The following is a 22,718-nucleotide window of genomic DNA, read 5'->3' as shown; positions in this document are numbered from 1 at the left end:
ATGTTTAAAACAAAAAAAAGTGGTTTTGGGTTCAATGGCTCTCTGATAAACAGAGGAACTGGTATAAACTGAATTTATTCACCAGAAACCCAACAGGCCCATCTAGTGGTGGAGCAACACCTGAAACAAAAAAACAATTTAGAAATGAACTAGCTCAGCTCACGGACAAGAAGGACAAATATGACTTTGTTATTTACATCCATAGTAGTTTAATAATCTTTAGCAGGTAAACTTCATACAGCACAGGGACAAAGAGAAGCACGGTGTCACTGGTGTTATGTACAAGAGGAAGATAGCCAGATCTCTGCAAAGTCTCTCTCTCTCTCTCTCTCATGGATTGTCTCCTAATGTAAACCTACGTTTACATTGTGTAAATGTAAACGTAGGTCTGTCATTGGTAGAGCCATTATGAGGACAGAAAAGGTGCACAACGCCCCAACACATGAGAATGTTGGTCAAAGTTGGCCAAAACCGATTCAACATGTTCACCCCAAAAACCTTCATCTGACAACAGCCAACAACCTCCAATTGGGAATGACACACTGGCCTAATGTCGGTATCCAAGCACCCTGCAAGCGTTCGTGTCCGTCTGTCAAGTCTTCCAGAGAGCTGATTGGGCGCCACCACACCTGCTACCTATCCCCATGTCCTGACATCACCTGGCAATACAGTCACCTGACAGGATGATCACATGACATGCAATGGGAAAGATTAAAGCGTTGGTGTTGCAGCTTATAATTGCTTCCTGTGCTAATCACACATTGAATACATTAGTTGTGATATTTCGATATCTTCTTATTTCAGTCAGAAACACGAAATACAGTATCAGTATTTCAACCAAGAAAATATGATGCAATGTGCCAAAATAATGACAAATAAATAGGACTGTAACAAAAAAATACATATCGTTATGTACCATTTCTCTTAAGTTTTCATTAAGGCGTAAATATACATTTTCCAGTTTAAAATTGTGTTATTCGGACTGAAACATATAATATAATAATTAATAACATTTACCCAAGTATGTGAGTGGTGTCAGTTCAGTTTTCAACAAAGGCCACAATTCTGTTGCTCTACATTTTATGCTTTCTTTACACCTTTACCTTTGATGCAAATAAAACATTTCAATCAACCTATATTCTGTCATAGCTTTAACAGAATATTTAGGCCAAAGCGACTTCAACAGCTTTCAGCAGTTCTGTGTCAAGCACTCTAAGGCGTAGACATCCATTACCCCTTAATAGAGGACCTCTGAACTAATCCTTTTTGATCTTACAAAAATCAAAGATGAATTGCAGACAAATGTCATAGGATACTATTCCTTTTCATTTCCCTTTCAAAAACCAAATGGAGTCAGATTGGAGGATGTGCTGTTTTTCTTTCCTGGAGAAAATATTGACTTGCGACACTCCTCACAGTGCGCAAATAATCAACATCACAAACACATGGCCATCCATATATATAAAGTCTTTAAATCTGTGGACCATTTTCCTAACAAAATAACCAAAAAAGCTGTTTATGCAGAAAGGAGAGCTTGTCTATCAGCAGATAGCCCTAGGATGGGCGTGGACTGCTAGGTACATGATGAGCTACGTGAGCTACAGGGAGCACAGAGGAGTGCAGCGTGGACACACTGTGATCACTAATTACCAGTGGCTGGCAGGACAACATTCTGTCACAAAAGCCTAAAACATGGATATTATGTACAGGTTTAATTAGTTTGTACACGTTTTAGTTTGCAATGGTGCTCGGGCATACTTCCTAACAGGGCATTGTACGCATGCATATAAGATATACTGTATATGAATGTAAGCTTAGAGCAAAGATTTAGGGTATGTGTGTCTACATGCTTGCACTGCATGTCTCTGTACATCTTCATGTTTTTATTGTTTTTTTTTTGAACTGAGTGGATTTTTAGTGATCAGACCAACCATCTAACAATCATTAACTCCGCCGAATCTAACTGGAAAATGCAGTTTTGTCTCAAGTAGGTATGTGATAAGGGTGCCCTCTGTCTCCAGTGTTGTTTGCCTTTGTTTCTTGGCCACTTAGGACGTTGTGGTTCAGAGTTGGTCCTCCGTGTGCTCCAGGGTGATGTAGACGATGGGCACGAGGCCCTGGCTCCCGCCCAGGGAGCACAGCAGCCAGTCAGCGCTGGCTTTGTTCAGCACCTCCAGGACGTCCCCTTTGGTGAAGCTCAGATGGCCTGGTTCAGAGGCTATGTGGTGACACAACGCCCGCACCTCACTGTAGACAACAGGTAAAGGAAATTACTCTTTTAAGATTTATTTTTACATTTGTATGCTTTATTATCATAGAGTGAGATAGACAGGAAGGTATGGGAGAGAGAGGGGAGGACATGCAGCAAAGGAGCACAGGCAGGAATCAAACCCGGGTCTCTGCGATCAGCACTAAACCTTAATGGTACGCGCTCTCCCTGGTGAGCCACCGGGGCACCCCAGGAAATGATTCTTTATCTTTATGCATGCAAGTTATGCTTGGATATGATTAGTAATATTTATTATAGTATATCATTTTTAATGGAGAGTGGACATGTGGGTGCCACAAGCAGCAAGTAATGGACAAGTTACTGTACATTATTATTGTTGTTGTTAGTTCCACAACAATCACAATCAAACAATAAAAGTAGGAGCGGCAAAACAAAAACACACCTGGAATTTGAAACCTGGAATTTGACACCTGGAATGTGACCGTATGCCTTATTGAAGAAGTTTTGAAATTCTCCCATTTTGGGGCTGTAGCTTGGCTTTTAGAAAGTGTTTTGTGCTTTGTTATTGCTCAGCTGTGAGGGACCTAACAGCATTGTTGCATTTTGCTTTTCTATTACATCTTCAGAGTTCCCAAATGTTCCCATTTGTTTATTCAATTTGTGCACCCAAATCTAGCAGGTATTAACCCAAGTAATGCTACAGACTTCACAAGAATAAGGTATGGTAATGATGACAAATTACCTAAAAACAACTCCACCACCATGCAACCATGCACCTTGTTCTATTTACTCACCGTGAAGATGGCTGGGTGCTTGCAGAAGTTGGATTCAAGGCTTTGCTCTGATTGGGTAAAGGTGGAGACCCTTTTTTTCCTGTTCCTGGACCAATGGTCTGTGTCATAAGGTCGAGAACCGATCGATCGAGGCCGAGCCAGCCGGATGGTGGCCTTGAATGGTCAGAACAGAGCAAACATTACTAAACATACAGATTAGTGGATTGTATATTATTTTATAATAATAACATTAACTAAATTTGATGTGGAAACACCATTTTGACAGCACAAGTGAAGTCACACCACTACTACTATGATAGTACACTATACAATATAATATAATACTATACCAATACAATAAGAGTACTATAATAATAATATAGTCATTCTAAGATCGCTACAGAGTCTCATCTGACTCATTCATTAATTATAGGTCTTTCCCGCATGAACTCTGGAAAATCAGGTCTGAAGATGATCAGGATCGTGTTTACACATATTGGAGATACTCCATATACTTAAGGCGAGGGGTGGAGCCTGGTTAGAGCGTAAGTGTTGTGTTTACAACACATCTAAGATGGCGGCTGAGGCTAACCCCTCCCTAAAGAGGACTCTTTTTGCAGTGATATCAATACTGCATTTATTAAGACCCGCAATATCAACAGAAGAGAAATCAGAAAGAAGTTGGAACGAAAAAGGCCGGCCGGCCCACTCCATGCCCCCGGTGTGGATACGATAGAAACGTCTTTAACATGTAAGGCTCACGCCCAATCACTCATTGGGGATTATCTCTCTGACTTTCTTATTCTCCAGACTTTAGCCTAGGGGCCTGGTACATTTAACTCCTGAGGGGTGGATTCTGACATCTTTGTTCAAACACACAGCCCCACCGGGATACAGAGGAGTTCAGTCTTCAGTGCTTGTGTGAAAGGTGCATTAGATATTGCTACAATATGAGTCTAATGAGACAAATTCTTCTTCTTGAGGATGCTTTTTATCTGCCTACATCCACCATCAACGACAGTGTGAAAGGCCTCATTCAGCATCAGTACTTAAGGATAGGGTAGAAGGCTTGAATACGGCCACTTGTCAACACTCACCGACTCCTCCTGGCCCTCTGTTGGGCTCCCTCCTTCCTAGAAGGTGAGCCGAGGGTGGATCCAAATAGCCTGCCCCAGAGTGGGCTCTCCGCTGGGACGGCTGCAGACTGGGCCTCGGCTCCAGGCCCAGCAGCCTGAGGGCCGACGACCTCTTTCTCCTGGCTGAGCACAGATTCTGGAGGGCTTCCCATCCATGAAGGTCTGGAACGCGCTTCTGCAACGGAGGCCTTGAGGCTTCTTTTGCCCACGTGTTCTTCTGCTTCCTGCTTTGACTCCGCCCCTTCAACGACACCCTCTCTGGTTGGCGGGGGCTGCCTTCTCTCCGATGACCTCCTCCTCTTTTCACTTTTGATGAACTTTGACCCCTCAGCTGATGGGTCGATGTAGACCTGGGAGGACTGCATGAGTTGGTACCACCAGCCCGCTTGGCGGTCCAGATCCCTCTCTCTTTCCTTAACTCTGTCTCTCTCTCCATCCTCTCCATGGCTCTCTTCCCCTACACCTTTCATCCTCTGGCCACTCATCCCTCTCTCAGGCCACAGATCCGCTATCACTCGGGTTGATAGTAGATTGTCTTCAACCGTGGTCGGTCTGCTGAACATGGCTGTTGTCCCAACAACGTTGCTCCCTCCATCTCTACTGCCACCAGTCCCCTCCATCCTCGGCCATGTTCCTTCTCTTCTTAGCCCCGCCCTCTCCTTCTTGGCCTCTCCGCCCTCTTTCAGTGACTGGGTCACAGCAGCGCCCCACCCTCTCATGAGCTGGAAAGTGGAGCGTGTTGATTGGTCGACAGAGCAGAGCTGCAGCTTGCGGAGGAGGTGCTCTTGGTCTTTCTGGAGGAGGTGGGCCTCAAACAGTACATCCAGGTCGAAGGGCAGCAGAGAGAGAGGCTGCAGCAGCAGCAGCAGCTCCTCAAACAGTGCCCGACACGGCCCCTGTGACAGGGGCAGGAAACCCCGCTGGTCGTAGTGAGCAGTGACTATATCTGAGGAGAAAAAAGGAATTATTACTACCACTACCAAACTACCATAACCAAACTATTGTAACCAAGCTTGCTACTGTAAACAAACTACGAAAACAAATGACTGTTAACTGCAACTACTGTAAACAAACTCCTGTAAAATAGCTACCATAACCAAACTATTATGAATGACTACCGACTAAATGTTAAGTAGGATCTGACCTTCGTGTGTATAGACATGATTGAACCAGAACTCCAACGATCTCAAGCTGAAAAGTAAACACATCAGGACATAAGCATAAACCTACATGGGTAGTTCAACACAATTCACGCAGGTTGCAGCACTTAAAGGAAACCAAACACCTTTGTTTGAGGTTGTGGAATCATAAATAATCTAAATGTAAAAAGAAAGTGTGCAATTATTACGTTTATTTACATAGTCTGTAATGCTTTACGATATAGCTCCTCCATATGGTGATGAATAGTTGTAATGTTGTCTTAGAGGTTAGATGTGGTCAACCAAACATGAATGTGCCCTGGACAGACACGGGGCATAGAGCACTGTTTGAAGAGCACCGAGGAGCATGCAGGAGCGTAGAGGAACTCACTTGAGCAAGCCGAAGATGAAGGCGTTCAGCCTCATGCGATGGCTGGTGAGTTCAGAGAACTGGCTGACCTTGGAGAACAGAGCGTAGAGCAGCCGCGTGGACGGGCCTGCACAACAAACGGAGGACGTTCAGCTTATTTGATCAGAAGCACACATTTGTCATTCAGGAACAGGGTTCTTGGCATCTTAGGAATCCTTCTCAAGGATGGACTGCTTTCATACAGCGCTTTTCTAACCAGTGGCCACTCAAAGCGCTTCACAATACTGCCTAACATTCACCCATTCATGCACACACTGACAGTGGAGTCAACCACGCAGAGCGACAGCCAGCTCATGAGCAGTCAGGGTGAGGGCGCTTTACTCAGGGACACCTCGACACTCGGGGATTGAACCAGCAACGTTCAGGCTACCAGCTGACTCGCTCTACCTCCTGAGCCACATGCCCCCCTGGATGCCTCCATGGAGAAGACTTGGGTTCAAACTTTGAACCTTTCGACAACTAGACCATCCTGCCCCCCATGGTATGTTAACCATGCGCAATATACCTGTGAAGGTTGACTCCAAACCTCTGAATTATCTGACAGATCTGGTGAATTGTACTTTCAGGGCGCACTCACACTAGGCCATCTGTACCGTGCCCGAGTACGTTTGCCCCCTAAAGTCTAGATCGTTTGGCTAGTGTGCATCTGTATTCAAGTACAGTTCAATTCCGTGGCCTCAGTACACTTCGGAGAGGTGTGCTCAGGCCACGGTACAGATGCTAATGAGCCGACACGCGCACACGCACGGATACGCAACCTGAGCTAGGGTTAGGCAACCGTACTCGGCAGCACAGTGGAGGAGGGGGGGGGGCAATTGTACTTGAGTACGGTACAGGGCAACTCTGCCTAGTGTGAGTGTGCCCTTAGACGCCCGGCAGCAGAAATAAAGCATAGGTTCTGTTATGTCACTGTTGGCATAGAAACTGCCATTACATTAAATGTGATTGGCACACCACTGACACATGCTTTCATACAGCAAACACAATGCTAACACATTCTAACACACACAGCTAACAGACAGCTAACACATGCTTTCATACAGCTAACACAGAGCTAACACACTAGGGTGACCAGACGTCCCCGGGACAGTCCCCGGCTACTGCTGTCCCCGGATTTCACTGTGACTGAAAGAAAGATCCGACCCTGCAAACCCGCACCCCCCCCCCCCCCCCTCAACAATCCTGTCCACCTGCAAACCCCCCCCCCCCCCCCCCACCCAATCAACAATCCCGTCCGCCAGTAAGGGCAGTGTTCCCGTTTTAGTTTTTCTATGATAAACACACTCAGAAATCTGGTCACCTTATAACACACAGCTAACACACAGCTAACACACAGCTAACACACAGCTAACACATGCTTTCATACAGCTAACACAGTGCTAACACATGCTCACGCACAGCTAACACAGTGCTAATACACAGCTAACACAGTGCTAACACACAGCTAATACACAGCTAACCCATGCTACCACACAGCTAACACAATGCTAACACACAGCCAACACATGTTTTCATACAGCTAACACTGTGCTAACACACAGCTAACACATGCTTTCGTACAGCTCACACACGCTCACCCACAGCCAACACATGCTTTCATACAGCTCACACACGCTCACCCACAGCCAACACAGTGCTAACACAGTGCTTACACACAGCTAACAGACAGCTAACACATGTTTTCATACAGCTAACACAGTGCTAACACATGCTAACACAGTGCTAACACATGCTAAGGCAGCACTAAGGCGGTGCTCACCCAGCTGTGTGGAGGCCTCCACCAGGCTCCAGGGCTGGCACCGCCGCTGGCCAACGATCAGGTCCAACAGGTGGGTCTTCAGCCCGTCCTGAAGCACCTCCCGCAGGGCTGGACACAGGTACTTGAGGATCAGGTGGCCCACGTTAGGACTCACCCAGCTGTTCCCCAACTTTGCCTGGGAATGATTAAATGTAATTTATTATTCCCAGAAATTTTGTGAAAAGATGAGCTTTATTGTCCCAGATGGGGAATGTGGGTGATGTATTCATGTAGGGCGTACGGGCTAAATGGCTGACATTCTCCTCCTCTGACACGCTGACAGCTGGCTCTTATGAACATGCTCTGCTCTGCCATACTGGCTCAATGAACAACATAACTATGTCACACCGAGCAAGAACACCCTGCATACGACTGGCGCAATGTTGGAGGTTATGACGAAAAATTTACCATTTTATTGGTGACCAAATTTCATTTATTTTGCTATTGCAAAAAAAGAATGACGTGGGCTGTTGAACCACAGAAGTACGGGGAAACCTTTTGATAAATGTACACCTTTACCTACAGGGATACCAGTGTTTCAGGTATCATGTACACCTTTACCTACAGGGATACCAGTGTTTCAGGTATCATGTACACCTTTACCTACAGGGTGACCAGTGTTTCAGGTATCATGTACACCTTTACCTACAGGGTGACCAGTGTTTCAGGTATCATGTACACCTTTACATACAGGGTGACCAGTGTTTCAGGTATCATGTACACCTTTACCTACAGGGTGACCAGTGTTTTAGGTGGGGCCAATACTGACATAGGTTTAACACTACTTTCAACTCCTGTAGATAAATGTATTCATATATGTATTTCACAACAATACATATTGTTTTGCATAAAATTATGTGATATAATGTAACATAATGTAATCCTACCTTTACATCAGGGTCTCTGCTGGTTCCAAAATGGGCCACAATCAGATCCACTGCTGTGTTCACTGCCTTGACCAGACCTGAGAGAGATAGACAGATAGTTACTGCTTATAGATTGACAGCTAGGTACTGTTGAGAGAGATAGACAGATAGAGATTATTGAGAGAGATAGACAGATAGGATACTGCTGAGAGATAGACAGCTAAGATGCTACTGGGAGTCAGATACTGTGGAGAGATATGGACAGATAGATACTGATTAGACAGTTCGTCAGATGGATACTGTGTGGAGAGAGGGACAGATGGATACTGACATGCTACAGATCACCCGGTGTTCTTCAGTTGTACTACAGGTGGACTAGACTGCACATGGTACCTCTTTTGTGCGGCAGGTCGACGGAGGGCTTGGTGGAGGAGGAGGGGTCCGGGGAGAGGCAGAACTCCTCCGGGGGCTTCTCCGTCAGGGAGAAGTAGTCCAGGAGCAGCTCACTGTAGGAATGGCCCCCTGCTCGACACACACACACACACACACACACACACACACACACACACACACACACGTTATGAATGTCTTATGTCTATATTAAACCCTTAAACAACCCTTCAGAAAATGTTTATTGTGTATTTAACCCTTGAATGAAGCACCATGATGCCGGGGAGCGTGGCCGGCGGGGGCGTGGTCAGAGGGGGCTGATGGGAAATCAAAGACGTTGCGTCTGAAGCTGCGTGGCGCCTTCCCCCCGGAGGCGGAGTCTGGGGATCTCTCCACCCCCAGTGGGTTTCTACGGCGATACTCCCGCCATTTGAGGGCCTGGGGGGACAGGTGATGTGCTAGAGGGGGGGCGGGTGATGAGGAGCGGGGGGGTTGGTTGGGTGGGGATGGGCGGGTAGGATGGGGGTGGTTTAGGGGGGTTGGTAGATTTGGGGGTATGGGAGTTTGGTATTGGTAGGGTGATGGTAGGTTTAGAGGGTAGGAGGATGGTGGGTTTAGGGGTAGGGTAATGTAGGGTGATGTAGGGTGATGGTAGGTTAGGGGGTAGGGTGATGTAGGGTGTTGTGGGTTAGGGGGTAGGGTGATGCAGGTTAATGGTAGGTTTGGGGTAGGGTGACGTAGGGTGATGGTAGGTTTGGGGTAGGGTGATGTAGAGTGATGTAGGGTGTTGGTAGGTTTGGGGTAGGGTGATGTAGGGTGATGTAGGGTGTTGGTAGGTTTGGGGTAGGGTGATGTAGGGTGATGTAGGGTGTTGGTAGGTTAGGGGTAGGGTCATGCAGGTTAATGGTTGGTTTGGGGTAGGGTGATGTAAGGTGATGTAGGGTGATGGTAGGTTAGGGGGTATGGTGATGTAGGGTGATTTAGGGTGTTGGTGGGTTTTGGATAGGTTGGTGCAGGGTGTTGGTAGGTTAGGGGGTAGGGTGATGTAGGGTGTTGTGGGTTAGGGGGTAGGGTGATGCAGGTTAATGGTAGGTTTGGGGTAGGGTGATGTAGGGTGTTGGTGGGTTTTGGGTAGGTTGGTGCAGGGTGTTGGTAGGTTGGGGGGTAGGGTGATGCAGGGTGTTGGTAGGTTAGGGGGTAGGGTGATGTAGGGTGTTGGTGGGTTTTGGGTAGGGTGATGCAGGTTAATGGTAGGTTTGGGGTAGGGTGGTGCAGGGTGTGGGTAGGAGGGAGTTAGAGGGAGGTAATGGAGGAATGATGGTTGATGAGGCGAATTCGAGATTAATTTATACAAGGGATAGATAAAAAGAAGAAAGAGGATGCATATCAACAATGGAGAAAATAATTGATTAAAGGAATGAATGGAGAGAGAAAAGACCTTAAGGTTAGGATTATGAATTCATTGAAATCGCCTTTTTGACTTGATACCGTGTCGATTTGACCATGGACACCTATGTGGTTTAACCATGGTTGATTGTATTGTTTATTGTAATTCACTTAATTACATGCCTAATATAAAATGAAACTATTTTTACAATGAGGTAACATGGGGTGCAACTCTCTGCAACTGCATGTAAAATGTATGCAACATATTTTTAACAAGAATAAGAAACATCAGCTAGGGCCTGTATAATAAGAAGTGAATATCTGAATCCTCTATAGCACATCTTAACCCTCCAGTGACCTTGTTTACACACAAGCATTCTGATTCTCTCCTCACAATCGCAAATTGAAAACGGTGGTGAGATTCACAGAGGTAGATTTTTTTCTGTCTAAACAGATGGTGACGTACGAAAGATGTAGATGACCGCTGTCGAAACGACCTTCAGGGGGATGTACGTTGTGGCGTAGAGCCAGTCACATGCTTAGACAATTCACCCGTCGTCACCCAATGTCGTATGCAAATGTATGTGAGACATTACCATGCTGTGCATCTTGTTCTTACAATTGTATTATGAGCCCTGGACCGACACAGTGTAAACCTGTGCTCAATGGTCACCAAGTCTTAACCCATTCTCAGAGATTGTGAAAACCACGAGTTTTGTAAAAATCGGAAACCTGTTGTGGTATCCCTCGTACACTGCTCACATTACTCTATAGTCGATATTCATAAATGGACGCATCTAGATATCCTCAAGTGAAAACCGGCCCCCAAATTATCCACAGCAACTGCAATGTAGCAATGTACAGCCCAGTTTCATGCAGTCATCGCAACATTTTAGTTATTACATGAAATTCACATTAGCCATTCATGTTAAAGGCCTGCTACACCCCTCTGTTACAACAATAGCACACACATGGAACAGGCATAGACCTCAACGAAGAGCCCATTACCACGGTGATATCTTACCATTGTACGGTCGGCATCCGGAGCCCTTGGTTCCATCTGGTGGTCTGCTGGAGTCCAGGGCCGCCAGGGAGCCCAGCACGTCCCTGGGCATGCTGGGAGCGGCTCCACGGTAACAGTGGCCCTGAACCGTTGACAGTGTGGGGGGAACGGACTCAGCGCTCTGCCCCAGTAGATCAGGGGGAGGGGCTTGTCTGAAGGGGTCTGAGGGCCGGCTGTGGAGGGGTCCCAGGCCCGGAGACAGTGAACAGGACCGACTGCACACGGACTGGGGGCTTGGCGTGCAGGTAGAGCATGTCCCAGAACTGACCGCCCCCTGGTGGCGGACGGGGGAATAGCTTCCCAGAGGGGAGGGCCTGATAGACCCAGGAGGGGGGCCCCCAGTGGGCCCCTGCCGGTTGCCCTGGGGCCCAAGCATGTTCTCAGAGGAATTTTCACTCCCCTCCCCTCCCAAGGTCCCAGCGGTGCCCCGGCCCTGTGCCCCAGAGGCCCCCACCCCGGACGCCATGCCGGCAAGCAGGGGACGCAGGGGCTTGGGCTGGGGGGGTCTGGCACCCAGCGGGTGCTGGAAGGAGAAGGGTTGGATGGGGAGGGTGGTGGGGCGCTGGTCCTTAGAGTAGCGCACCATCTCCATGGAGCCGTCCTTAGAGATGCATAGACTGCCTGGAAGAGGACAGAAACAGTGAACAGAAAGACAGAAAGAGTTGGAAGAAGTGGTGTCTGTCTCAGTACTACAGGGGTTTGAGGCCGGGGCGCTTCCAGCATTTATTTATTGAGATGTCACAGGGGGGGGGACAAGGGGGGCAAGTGGGATATCAGACCATTCCATCAGAAATAAATACATGTATTTATAAATATAAATACATACATGTATAATACGTATAGATATTTGGATATATGCAAATAGAGCAAATTCCTAGTATGACTGGGGCTTAATTTCACCCACCAGGCCCCAAAATAACATTGTTGAGTCCCAAAACACCAGATACTTGGAACATTCATCCTTTGACTTCATTGGCCAGATCGTTAATTTATCGCACGTCAAGCAGCGATTGACAGCGCTCTTATTCAATAGCATTGGGTATTGTCAGATTAACATTACTCCAGCAATATGCCGTTGGGGGGGGCAGTCCTAGTTCACAGGGTGGTGCCGGCCCGTGCCCCTCCCCTTTAGACCCGCCCCTGGTGAGGTGAGGTCCAGGACATTGCACAAGGAGCCGTTTATCCCGTTCGGGCACACTAATGGAGGAGTTACTGGTGCAAGTGCAACAAGACTCCTCCCCCCACTTTTACTGCATCACTCTCTTCCATACACTCAACACTCTGCCTGAGTGACTGGTCGAGGCGGGGTAAATATTGCCTAACATTCACCCGTTCACACACACACACAATCACACACCGACCGCGGAGTCATCCATGCAGGGCGACAGCCAGCTTGTCGGGAGCAGTCAGGATGAGGGGGTCTTGCTCAGGGACACCTCGACACTCAGCTAGGATGAGCCGGGGATCGAACCAGCAACCCTCCGGTTACCAGCCCACCCACTGTTCCTCCTGACATGCCGCCCCAGTGTGGGTGTGATGGGTACCTTGAGCGCGGGCCTCCATACCACCGAGCAGGCACGGCTCCAGGCTGCCCATGCTGCAGCAGCCGGCCGGGGGCGACGGGCCAGGGTTCCCCCCCTGGGCGTGTGGCTCTGGGGGGGGGAAGGCGTCCAGGGAGGCGTAGGGGCATCCGGAGAACAAAGCCTCGGTGCCCCCCTTCAGGGTGGGGGAGCCGGCCCCTCCCCCGCTCCTCCTCTTGCTGCGGGCGATCTCGGCGAAGGTGGTGACGCGCGGCGGCGGGGAGAGCAGCGGGGCCGCCGTGTCGCTCAGGCGGACGGGGCAGCTGAGCATGCGCTCCAGAGAGCCCAGCCGGCCGGGCGGGGCCTGGTCCAGGTTGCGGTCGTAGCTGCGGGAGCGGGGGCGGGGGCCTGCTCCTGCGCAGGAAGCGTTCCCGTTGACACTGTTGACGTACAGCTGGCCTTGGATCGCCGTGGCGACGCGTTCCTCCGGTGGCCGGTCGGGATCTTCCTCATTCTTCTCTTCGTCATGTGGCTAGGGTTAGCACAAAAACACAGTATTAGTTTGTGGTATTATTCAAAAAGTATATCATTATATCATATATATATTAATAAATATTATATTTCACCAAAGGATGAGTACAGTTATCAGATGTGGACATGATTTACTTGTCTAACCCCAATAGAGTACATCTTATGTTATGTTAACGTATGTACATGGCCCTTTGCTTGACGTGCATTCCTCCCAGAGCTGAGCAGCACATCTCGCAGACACACTCGTCTCTGCGAGTTTTGCCTCAGAATACCGCTGTCAAGCAGCAAACAAAGGTAGCATTTTGTTTTCACCAGCCAAACATGAGAGTAAAAACACGTGTATTGTGTTTTCTTTTTTATATAAGTATTCAATGGCTTTTTGGAAAGGAGAGTGGGTTGGAAAAGACAGGGAATAACATGTAGCATAGGACCACAGGCGGAACTCAAACCTGGGCCACTATGAGGCGTTTAGCCTTTGTGATTAGCGTAACAGTTGGTTGAGCCACCGTTTGAACATTTATTCAGTGAACCCGGTCTCATGATTGTGTGTCCGGATTTGCTCGCAGGTATGTGTGGGGGCATCTCGGGCGAAGATCTGCGCGGGCCAAACCTTCTGTACGTAGAACTGTGAATCCAGCCTGACTCACCCCTGGGGAGGCCGTCGTGGTGTCCTCTCCTGGTCTGAACAGGTAGTATTCTCTGGGGTGATTTGGCGTCGGGCTCCCCTTGCTGGGCTCCTCGGAGCAGCTGGTGGCCGAGGAGCCCAGCGGACTCGGCGATGACTGGGACGACAGGTCGCAGGTCACCAGCTTGTAGTAGTTCTGGGTGGCCACCACCAGCCGCGCCTGGCTCTGCACACAGGAAGTGAGGTCACCGGACGACCCTGAACGCAGAGGGTGGTAGGAGTTGCAGTTGGCGTCGAGGTCATGCGCCTCCTGGGTGGAGGAGGGGCGGGTGGAGGACGTGGAGGGGTGGGCCTCCTGCACTGCCGGGAAGGGCTGGCCGAGGAAGGCGTTCTGCTGGTGCGACTGGAGGGGTTCGCTCGGGGAGGTGTGGAGGTCCAGGTAGAACGCCCCGACGCTCGGGTTCCTCTGACTCCCCGGGGAGAGTGAGGAGGTGCCGGAGGGGTCCCGGGAGTAGTTGAGGTTGGTGGGTTTGCTCATCTTGTTGTAAATGGCGCTGAAGTTGACCAGCACCCCGTCAGAGCTGTTACAGGACGAGTCGCTGCCGTAGCCCTGCTGGCCTCCCTCAGAGAAGGGCTCGGGGAAGGAATGCAGGAAGTGCTCCTGGTAGTCGTGGGAGTTGCAGGAGGACACTGTCTTGCTGCTCCGCCCACAGCCCATGTGTTGGTCCTCATCGTCCTCGTCCTCCTCGGCCCAGTCCTGCTCCACACAGTCCATGGACATGTTGGAGCCGCTGCTGCCGTGACGCCGTTGACCGGCCAATCCCAACAGTCGGAGGTCGTCCAAGTGATTGGACAGCTCGGAGGACACGCCCCTGAGAGACTCCTGGCTCTCCTCCCCAATAGAGCCCCACTTCTTTCCCAGGGCACTGCGCAAAACGAAAGGCTCAGAGCCCAGGTCCAAGTCATGCAGGCGGAACGGGACCACCTCTTCCTCGAGCGTGGAGCTGGGTCGGCCGTGGAGGTGGAAAGAGGAGTCCTCCAGGTAGCCGTATAGGTTGTCCCCATCCTCGTCCTCCTCCTCGTCCTCCTCACAGTGGTCTGTGTTGAGCAGGAAAGGGTTGTGGCGCAGAGGGTTTCTGTTGCAGGCCTTGGCTCTGGGGAGAGTGTGAGCGATCACTAGGTGGTCCTGGGAGTTGGTTGAGGAGTCTCCTCCCCGGTCGCCTCTGGCCTCCCTCGCCCGGCCCCCGGGGGAGGTGTGGACGAGGCTGCCGTACAGCAGCCCGTCCTTCTGGAGGAGGTCTGTCTCGGGGAGGGAGGTGGTCCGGCTGAGGCCCAGATTCTCTGAGGAACTGAAAGGGTTGCTCCTCTTCAGCGAGCCCCCAGACCCTGCCTGCCTGCCGCCTGAGACCTGGCAGTGCACCAGGGGGATGTGGTGCACGATGAGGGTCTCACCAGACAGCTTGGGGGACCGGTCCATGATTGAGACTTTGGCCCAGAAGCTGGACTCTACAGACCTCCTGGTGTGAGTGAAAGGGAGGGTGGTGGTTGGATGGGGGGGGGGGGGGGGGGGGGGTCTTCTACGCTTTGCTCCAATGGGCTAGAGAGGAAGGGCATCTCTGGATTTGGAAGGCGAGGTGGAAGAAGACGACGTCATGGTCAGAGCGGGGCATCTAAGCAGAGGGAGGAACATGGATTAAAGAACTTCATTGTGAATGAACCACTAAACTAGCAGTTTCTAATGTTTTGTTTTGCGTATTATGTCGCTACACTTGTCACTGCACTGTAAAAACGATAACTTGAAATTGCTGGTCTTAAAATATTTTTTACATTGAGTGAATATAAAACTACAAGTTGCACTGTAAACTGTTTATTTGAGCTGTTTCAACTAACTTCCAAACGTTTCTGGTTAAAAGTTGATCTCACTCCATAAAGTGAGTTGGCAAAATAAACAAATACAAATTGAATCCTATGGTTCCAACTTCCCATGCGTTATCGCCCGGAGGTGGTGTAGGTGGTTGATTTCATGCATTTTATTATTTCACTCCTCCCCTGTCCCTCTTAAAGTGCTTGGGCCCGGTTTTGCTGTTGTTTCTACTTGTTTTGGATTGATTGGTTATTGATTTATTTATTTTGATTGTTTTGATTTTGTTTCTTTGGTACAGAATCCCATCTAGGTGGGCTTCTGTTTTAAGGGGGGGATGTGACGACCAAGGTGGGTCTTTGACCCCGCCCCTGCTGTTTGTATGCCTGTGTTGCTCTCCCTACTAATTAGGAGATAGATAGAGCCTGCTCAGACAACAGACCTGGCTTCTCCCTCCTCCAGGCATTTGATTTCCTTTGTTCCTTTGTTTGTAACACATGGACTGATCTTAGCATGACCTTTTTGGTTACTTTCATTTATACTGACTTGCACCACACTTCTTATTATATTTATTTCAAAATAAATTCTTTATTGTTGTTGAAACAGTGTGGTCTCCCCAGTTTGTGTTGCATACATAAAACCAGCATGTCACATATGGGATCCTATGAATCCTATGGAATCCTAAGTTTTAAAGCAGTTTATTACCCTCATGGTGAAAAATAAACTTGTTAAAAAATTGTTTAAAACGAAAAAGCTGGTTTATTGTCCATTTGTGTAATTGTTAATAGGATTTCCTTAGTAAGAAAAACTCAAAATGGATGTTTTTACCGATGAATGATTCAATATAATATTGACTTAGAATTCTTAGTGTGTACAACTAGATTTGTGAAACTTTCATTGTTATGAAAGACAAGTTATTTGGACCAAAAAAACTTAGTTGTCTCAACTTTGAAATTAGCTGGTACAACTATGAGAATTAAGTTGGCACAACTGTGTGATATTTTCTTTGAAGGTAGAAGTTTGAGTTGACATGAAAACCCCCAAATCCTGTGCAGACAGTTACCTTGAAATTTCAAGTTGAATTCACTTTTTATTTTTTACAGTGTGTTTACATTGTTAATGTATGTGGGCTCAAGACCGTTCAAACCCTTTCAGTGTTGCATGTTCTTCGTCATGGTTTTTGCTTTAGTCAATTATATTCCAACTCTGTTGAGCTATAATGCAGAATTTAAATGCAGGTTGTAATTGGTAACATTTGGCCAAATTGAAACTATCAACATGAAACGAAGCAGTAGGATCGTTGGTTCCGTTTGATTGAGCTTTGTTGAGGATTTGCAAGTCATAGCTTTAACTGAAATTACATACAAATTGAATGAAATCAAACCCCCGAAAAGTCTTCACACGCTGACCAGAGCAGCTGACTGCTTTAGATGCTCTTTAAAGCTATGATCTCATACTGTCACACACACAGGCATACACACACACACACACACACACACACACACACACACACACACACACACACACACACACACACACACACACACACACACAACATGAGAGTCATATGGAGAAGTTACATAACAGATATTCCACAGGCTGTTATAATATTATACTATGAAATAAAACACTACATCATTATGTTATTAGTGATAACACATGAGTACATGTACACATTACCACTTTACTACGCTATGGTAGAGACAGTAGGGCTAGGGTAGACAGTGTAGGGCTATGGAGACATCAGTGTTAGGATAGAGACAGTAGGGCCATGATAGACAGTTGGGCTATGATAGAGGCATTAGGGCTTTGATAGAGACAGTTGGGCTATAGAGACAGTATGACTAGAGACAGTAGGGCTGGGATAGACAGTAGGGCTATAGAGACAGTAGGACTTGAGACAGTAGGGCTAGGATCGACAGTAGGGCTATGGAGACAGTAGGACTAGAGACAGTAGTGCTGGGATAGACAGTAGGGCTATAGAGACAGTAGGACTAGAGACAGTAGGGCTGGGATAGACAGTAGGGCTATAGAGAGAGTATGACTAGAGACAGTAGGGCTGGGATAGACAGTAGGGCTATAGAGACAGTAGGACTCGAGACAGTAGGGCTAGGATCGACAGTAGGGCTATGGAGACAGTAGGACTAGAGACAGTAGTGCTGGGATAGACAGTAGGGCTATAGAGACAGTAGGACTAGAGACAGTAGGGCTGGGATAGACAGTAGGGCTATACGGTATGGCAATTGTAGGGGTTGGTCGCGGGCCTATACCGACACCAACCGGGGTGTATAAAGTAAACAAGGATAATAACGGTGATGATCAACGATGATTAGGCCTGCGTGAAGTGGCCCGAATACCGATTCGTTCCATTCCGCCTTCATGAACAAAACGAACCCGTACGAATGAAACGACGAAGCCTTCGGAGGACGCGCATAGCAACCCATCTCCCTTATTACAGCCCTGAGGAGTCTATCATAATAATACTATTGTAGGCTATCATATTAGGATTAGGCGTGAGATCGTTTTTTGTGTTGTTGTTAGAGGTTGCCTTATGCATCGTATACGTCATTCTGCAGGCTGCGATGCGGTGCTGGAAAAGCGATCTCATTTACTAGACCTATTCCAATAATACTCACCTTTCAGCGTCTCTTGTCGTTTATATTCCGAAATAAATGCCGATGCGATCTGATCTGATGTCAAAACGTCAACAACAAAGACCAGAGTCGTCTGTAGAGTCCCGCCCCAGGCCGCTATGTGCACCGGCAGTGCGTCTGCATGGACATCTGTTATGGAGCCGTCCGCAGGACAAACAACACCCAGGGAGGGCCCTGCGTCACTGGGGCAGCCTGACGTCGCTGCTCGGCCCGTTACTCGAGTCTCTTCACTTTTCTTACTGACTGTGTTAGTTTTAATAAAATAAGGTTAATATTGCACAACAGCAACGACCATATTCTTAAAGACAGAATAATCAGACGACTGCATGTTCTGATGGGCAATTCAATAGACAGGCCAACTCAGAATGAGTCTGAATCACAATAGATAAATAGACTAACTGATGCTTTCAGATCAAATATATAACCACCCCTTGTGATTGTCATGATTGGCATGATGACCTAAAACGTGGGGAAAAACACTAGCTGGTAACATTGTTATGTTTCTTTGCTTTACGTGGATTTACCTCCATCTAGTGGTTGAATTGAGTACTTGCACCTTTTATTTTAAATTCACACTCAGTCACTACTCAAGGACTTTGTGCAGCAATGGTAAAATATGAAAAAGGTAGCCCAAATATAAGTAACTGAATGTTTTAAGCATAACCCTACTTAGACGTATGTCTCAAGTGGACTAATTATCTTGTAAACTCAAGCCTTTCACATTGACCCTGTTTGTAACTTTCAGATTTTTCTTCAACATTATTGATTTGGTTTGTACATTTTACAATTGTGACATTGTTTCTGCTTGAATTGAAGATGCCCATAGTCAAACCTAATAAGTGGGGTTGAGCGTGCAGCGGACATAATACACATACAACTCATTTGATATAATATCACTATATATGTCAACCATAACCATAGTCCCCATGTCCTGCTTAGCTCCCTTACTCTCCCTGTACATGCAACCCAGTCCATTTGCTGTATCCTACCCCAACACATCCTGCTCTATTTCTGCTGGTCCCTGCCTAGCACCATTCCCTAGTCATCATCAATATACAAGATTCTGCTGACCAGAACTAAATAATCCAAAATATTGGTTTATCACAGATAAGCAAAACAATAATAAAAACGTGGCAGGCTGATATTGGTATGATGCAAACAACACAGCAACAACGAATGCAGTGTGTTTCATTGATAATAGTCATTGATAATAATAATCATTGATAATAGTCACTAGTGTCGGGGGCAATGGGGGTGCCCAAAATCAAACTCTAGGCCCAATTAAGGCTTGGGCCGCCAATGTGGACTCCACGGCCATTGCCTTTTTTAGAGTTAAGGTTATATGCCTCACGTTCAGACATTCAGGTTAGGTCCTCTAGTTATAATCTGATTTTACTGTCTAGTCTGGACCAGGTCCATTACAACAGATTACATTACAAAAGCCCACAGACACGTGTCACATAAAACAATGACATAAAGCTAAGGGTTTTCTGGATTGATGTCATCGCCATGTCTCCATCGGTGGTTGTGAAACCGTCGACCAGGGGGATCCGAGCAGACGGAGTGGTTCGCATCTGTGCCATATGCCGCGCAGTGGACTCCCAGAGTAAATTATATAGGCCTACTTTATTCATACCGTTTCAGGTATCCAGTAGCAACAGACTACAGTAGGCCTACAGTTGACAAACATCAAGATGGACAAACAGTAAAATTCAACAAAATAATAATTTTGTTGACTTTTATAGACTTTTATTGACGTCAATAAAAGTAAATGAAAGTCAATGTAGTAAAAAAGTGACCAATATTGCACATAATTAAAAAAATCCATATAAAACAGAGCCAAAGGTAGATATAAAAATAAATAAATATCATGCAATTGCACATTGTCCAGAGAGAGGGACAGCGAGAGAGAGTCACACACACAGATTACCTCTAGGACCGCCCTCTCGGCCGGATTAACGCCTGTCTGTCGTCGGTCTCCGGGGATGACACTCAACGCACGCTCCAAAGAGTCTCCTGCATCCACTTAAGCTTCGATGTCCACTTTCTCTGCAGCGACATGACGACGTGCGGTCGAAAGCGACGCTCTGAACCGGTGACTCCGGCCATGCCAGCCCCGCTTTGTTTATTAAAATTTATTTTTAAGGTCAACGCACTGACCCCGTCTGGAGACGCTCAGCAGAAGTAGAGTAGAAGAGCTTCAGGTGGACCGAGCTGCTGCCATGTCGCTGCTGTGTGTGCGAGGTGAGTTGGATATTCTCAAGTGTTTATCTTTACTCTTAAACGACCTTTATTGTATTTGAATGTTATGTTATTTGTGATCATGATCCACTGAAGGCTGTTTCTGAACTAGGGTCTGTATCAGGCATCAACACACTATTTATTGAGGATGTTCTGTAAGGTGGATTTTGGTTTTGTTTGTCCATGATTCATGATAATTAATCCCCATCAATCCTAATGAGATACCACTATCTTCAACAATAATAGGCCTACAACTAGCGGGTAAAAGTTAGCCGCATGTTCGATATTGGCTTGACATTCGGTTTTATCTGTGCTTTTAATCGGAGACCACGGGTCCGCGTAATTAAAGAGTGTAGCTTATAGCATCATCATCAGCGATTCTCCTTGGTTCTGATTTTTTACTCCGATTACCAAATGCTTTACTTAAACACAGCAATGACGGTAATGCACTTGTCATTATAGTCATTATAGCCTACTGGCTCCTCATTATACTGACTCAGATAGGCAAACTGTGGCATATTGTTATATAATATAATATAATAGTAAATCCTGTACGCTGTATTTACACTACTGTTACATGCTACTTGTGCTATTAGGTTCTCATCAGATGTGAATAACATCTGAGTCATGTTTACTCATGGAACTGAGTGTAAAATAAGATGTTTATTTTATGTGTTGTATGACAGAACTGTTTAAAGTGAGCTTCTCCAGTGACCAGACAAGTAAACAGTAGACCGTCTCTAGACCAAAATAGTGAGCAGTGTACCTTCTCTAGAGCAGACTAGTGTAAAAGTAGACCTTCTCTAGACCAAAATAGTGAGCAGTGTACCTTCTCTAGAGCAGACTAGTGTAAAAGTAGACCTTCTCTAGAGCAGACTGAAAAAGTAGACCTTCTCTAGAGCCGATTAGTGAAAAAGTACACCTTCTCTAGAGCAGACTGGTGCAGTAGTAGACCTTCTCTAGAGCAGACTAGTCCAGAGCAGTAGACCTTCTCTAGACCAGACTAGCAGTGTGCCTTAATGCATATAATGTGCAGGGTATAATGTGTGAAGAGCACATTGAGTCTTCCACCTTGAGTCTATTTATTACGCCTCTGCCTGGCCTGGTTTCCAGCCTCTAAATGTATTGCAATAACCTAGATTGAAGGCAAATGGCGAGACTGTATTGGTTTGAATATGTCTCTGTTGTTAAAATAAGGATTCAACAAGGGTTTGGCTTGTGCAGTATGCTTGTGCATGGTGTGCAATGGCCTTTATCTATTACACGCTACATTGAAAATAATACAAGCATACAATCCAAATTGAAGAAACTACAAAAAAGTGCTGCACAACATCAAAAAACAACAGGACGTACGTAAGGGTAGCTAGGAATCCGAAAAAAATAGGTACCTACCTAGTACCTATTAGTGGCTGCCTACTGCACAGAGCTACATCAGTTCACATTTCAACGGGCTTTCTCAATTCCACAACATAGTTTAACTCAACAAAGTTCATTTTAGACTTCAAGAGCTAGATAAGACATTCAGCCAATGTGAACATGTCCACTTGTGTGTGTTGAAGTTGGGGAGGGATTCTACAGACCAAAGGCTAGGTGGCTCAGTCCACATTGAGGTCCTACAAATGAGAAGAGTTTGGACTGAGAATGATGTCCACTGATGACGTCTCTTATTAGTAGACCTCATGAAGCGCATAGTGACAGATGAGTGATGAGATGTGATTCCAAAGTGGTAAAACAACAAGAATCAAAGAAGTTCTAGTAGCCTCCTTAATAAATATAGATACTGTGCCTAACCACACATTGTACCTCTAATACAGTAGTGTAGTGCTGGGTGGATGCTAAGCTAAACACAAGGCTGGTTTATATTGGCTAAATAGCAAGGAGAAGGAAGAGCAGTATCTGGTTGGGTACAGGTGTAGCGAGGTTTCTGAGCTGAGGGTTAGGGATATATGTAAGGGTTTGATTATGGTACAGGAGGGGTTAAGGTTAGATGTTTGGATAAGATGATGGTTACGATACAATACGATACAACTTTATTAATCCCCCGTAGCCGTAGGAGAAATGAGTTTGTTACAATA

At 46.9% G+C, this 22,718-nt stretch overlaps 2 protein-coding genes across 3 annotated transcripts in view; one reads left to right on the top strand and one right to left on the bottom strand.

Annotated features, from left to right (window-relative positions):
• Positions 1-198: 198 nt before the first annotated feature.
• Positions 199-18,518, bottom strand: rusc2 (RUN and SH3 domain containing 2). 2 transcript variants are annotated; one of them, XM_084468505.1, is made up of 13 exons: positions 18,385-18,518; positions 13,910-15,557; positions 12,756-13,263; positions 11,173-11,832; positions 9,035-9,220; positions 8,766-8,894; positions 8,394-8,470; positions 7,468-7,642; positions 5,670-5,775; positions 5,284-5,330; positions 4,101-5,085; positions 3,025-3,177; positions 199-2,247 (listed from the first exon to the last, which is right to left on the bottom strand). In XM_084468505.1, exons 2-13 carry the CDS (start codon positions 15,362-15,364, stop codon positions 2,064-2,066), a joined length of 4,665 nt encoding a protein of 1,554 aa, XP_084324631.1. In that variant the 5' UTR covers positions 15,365-15,557; positions 18,385-18,518; the 3' UTR covers positions 199-2,063. The 2 variants fall into 2 exon arrangements, with proteins under 2 accessions (XP_084324631.1, XP_084324632.1); XM_084468506.1 differs by lacking the exon at positions 9,035-9,220.
• Positions 18,519-20,624: 2,106 nt separating this feature from the next.
• Positions 20,625-22,718, top strand: part of LOC311343997 (uncharacterized protein) — a gene marked incomplete at both ends in the record, with an annotated part of 68,924 nt that continues 66,830 nt past the window's right edge. Inside the window, one exon of the mRNA XM_084468943.1 lies at positions 20,625-20,646. Within this exon, the coding sequence (XP_084325069.1) occupies positions 20,625-20,646 (22 nt within the window). The remainder of the gene's footprint in view (positions 20,647-22,718) is intronic.

Source organism: Micromesistius poutassou, assembly GCF_964030765.1.
Source record: "Micromesistius poutassou genome assembly, chromosome: 5".
NCBI classification, from domain to species: Eukaryota; Metazoa; Chordata; class Actinopteri; order Gadiformes; family Gadidae; genus Micromesistius; species Micromesistius poutassou.
Note: the sequence above shows the minus strand (reverse complement) of the source record. Positions and strands in the feature narration are given on the sequence as shown.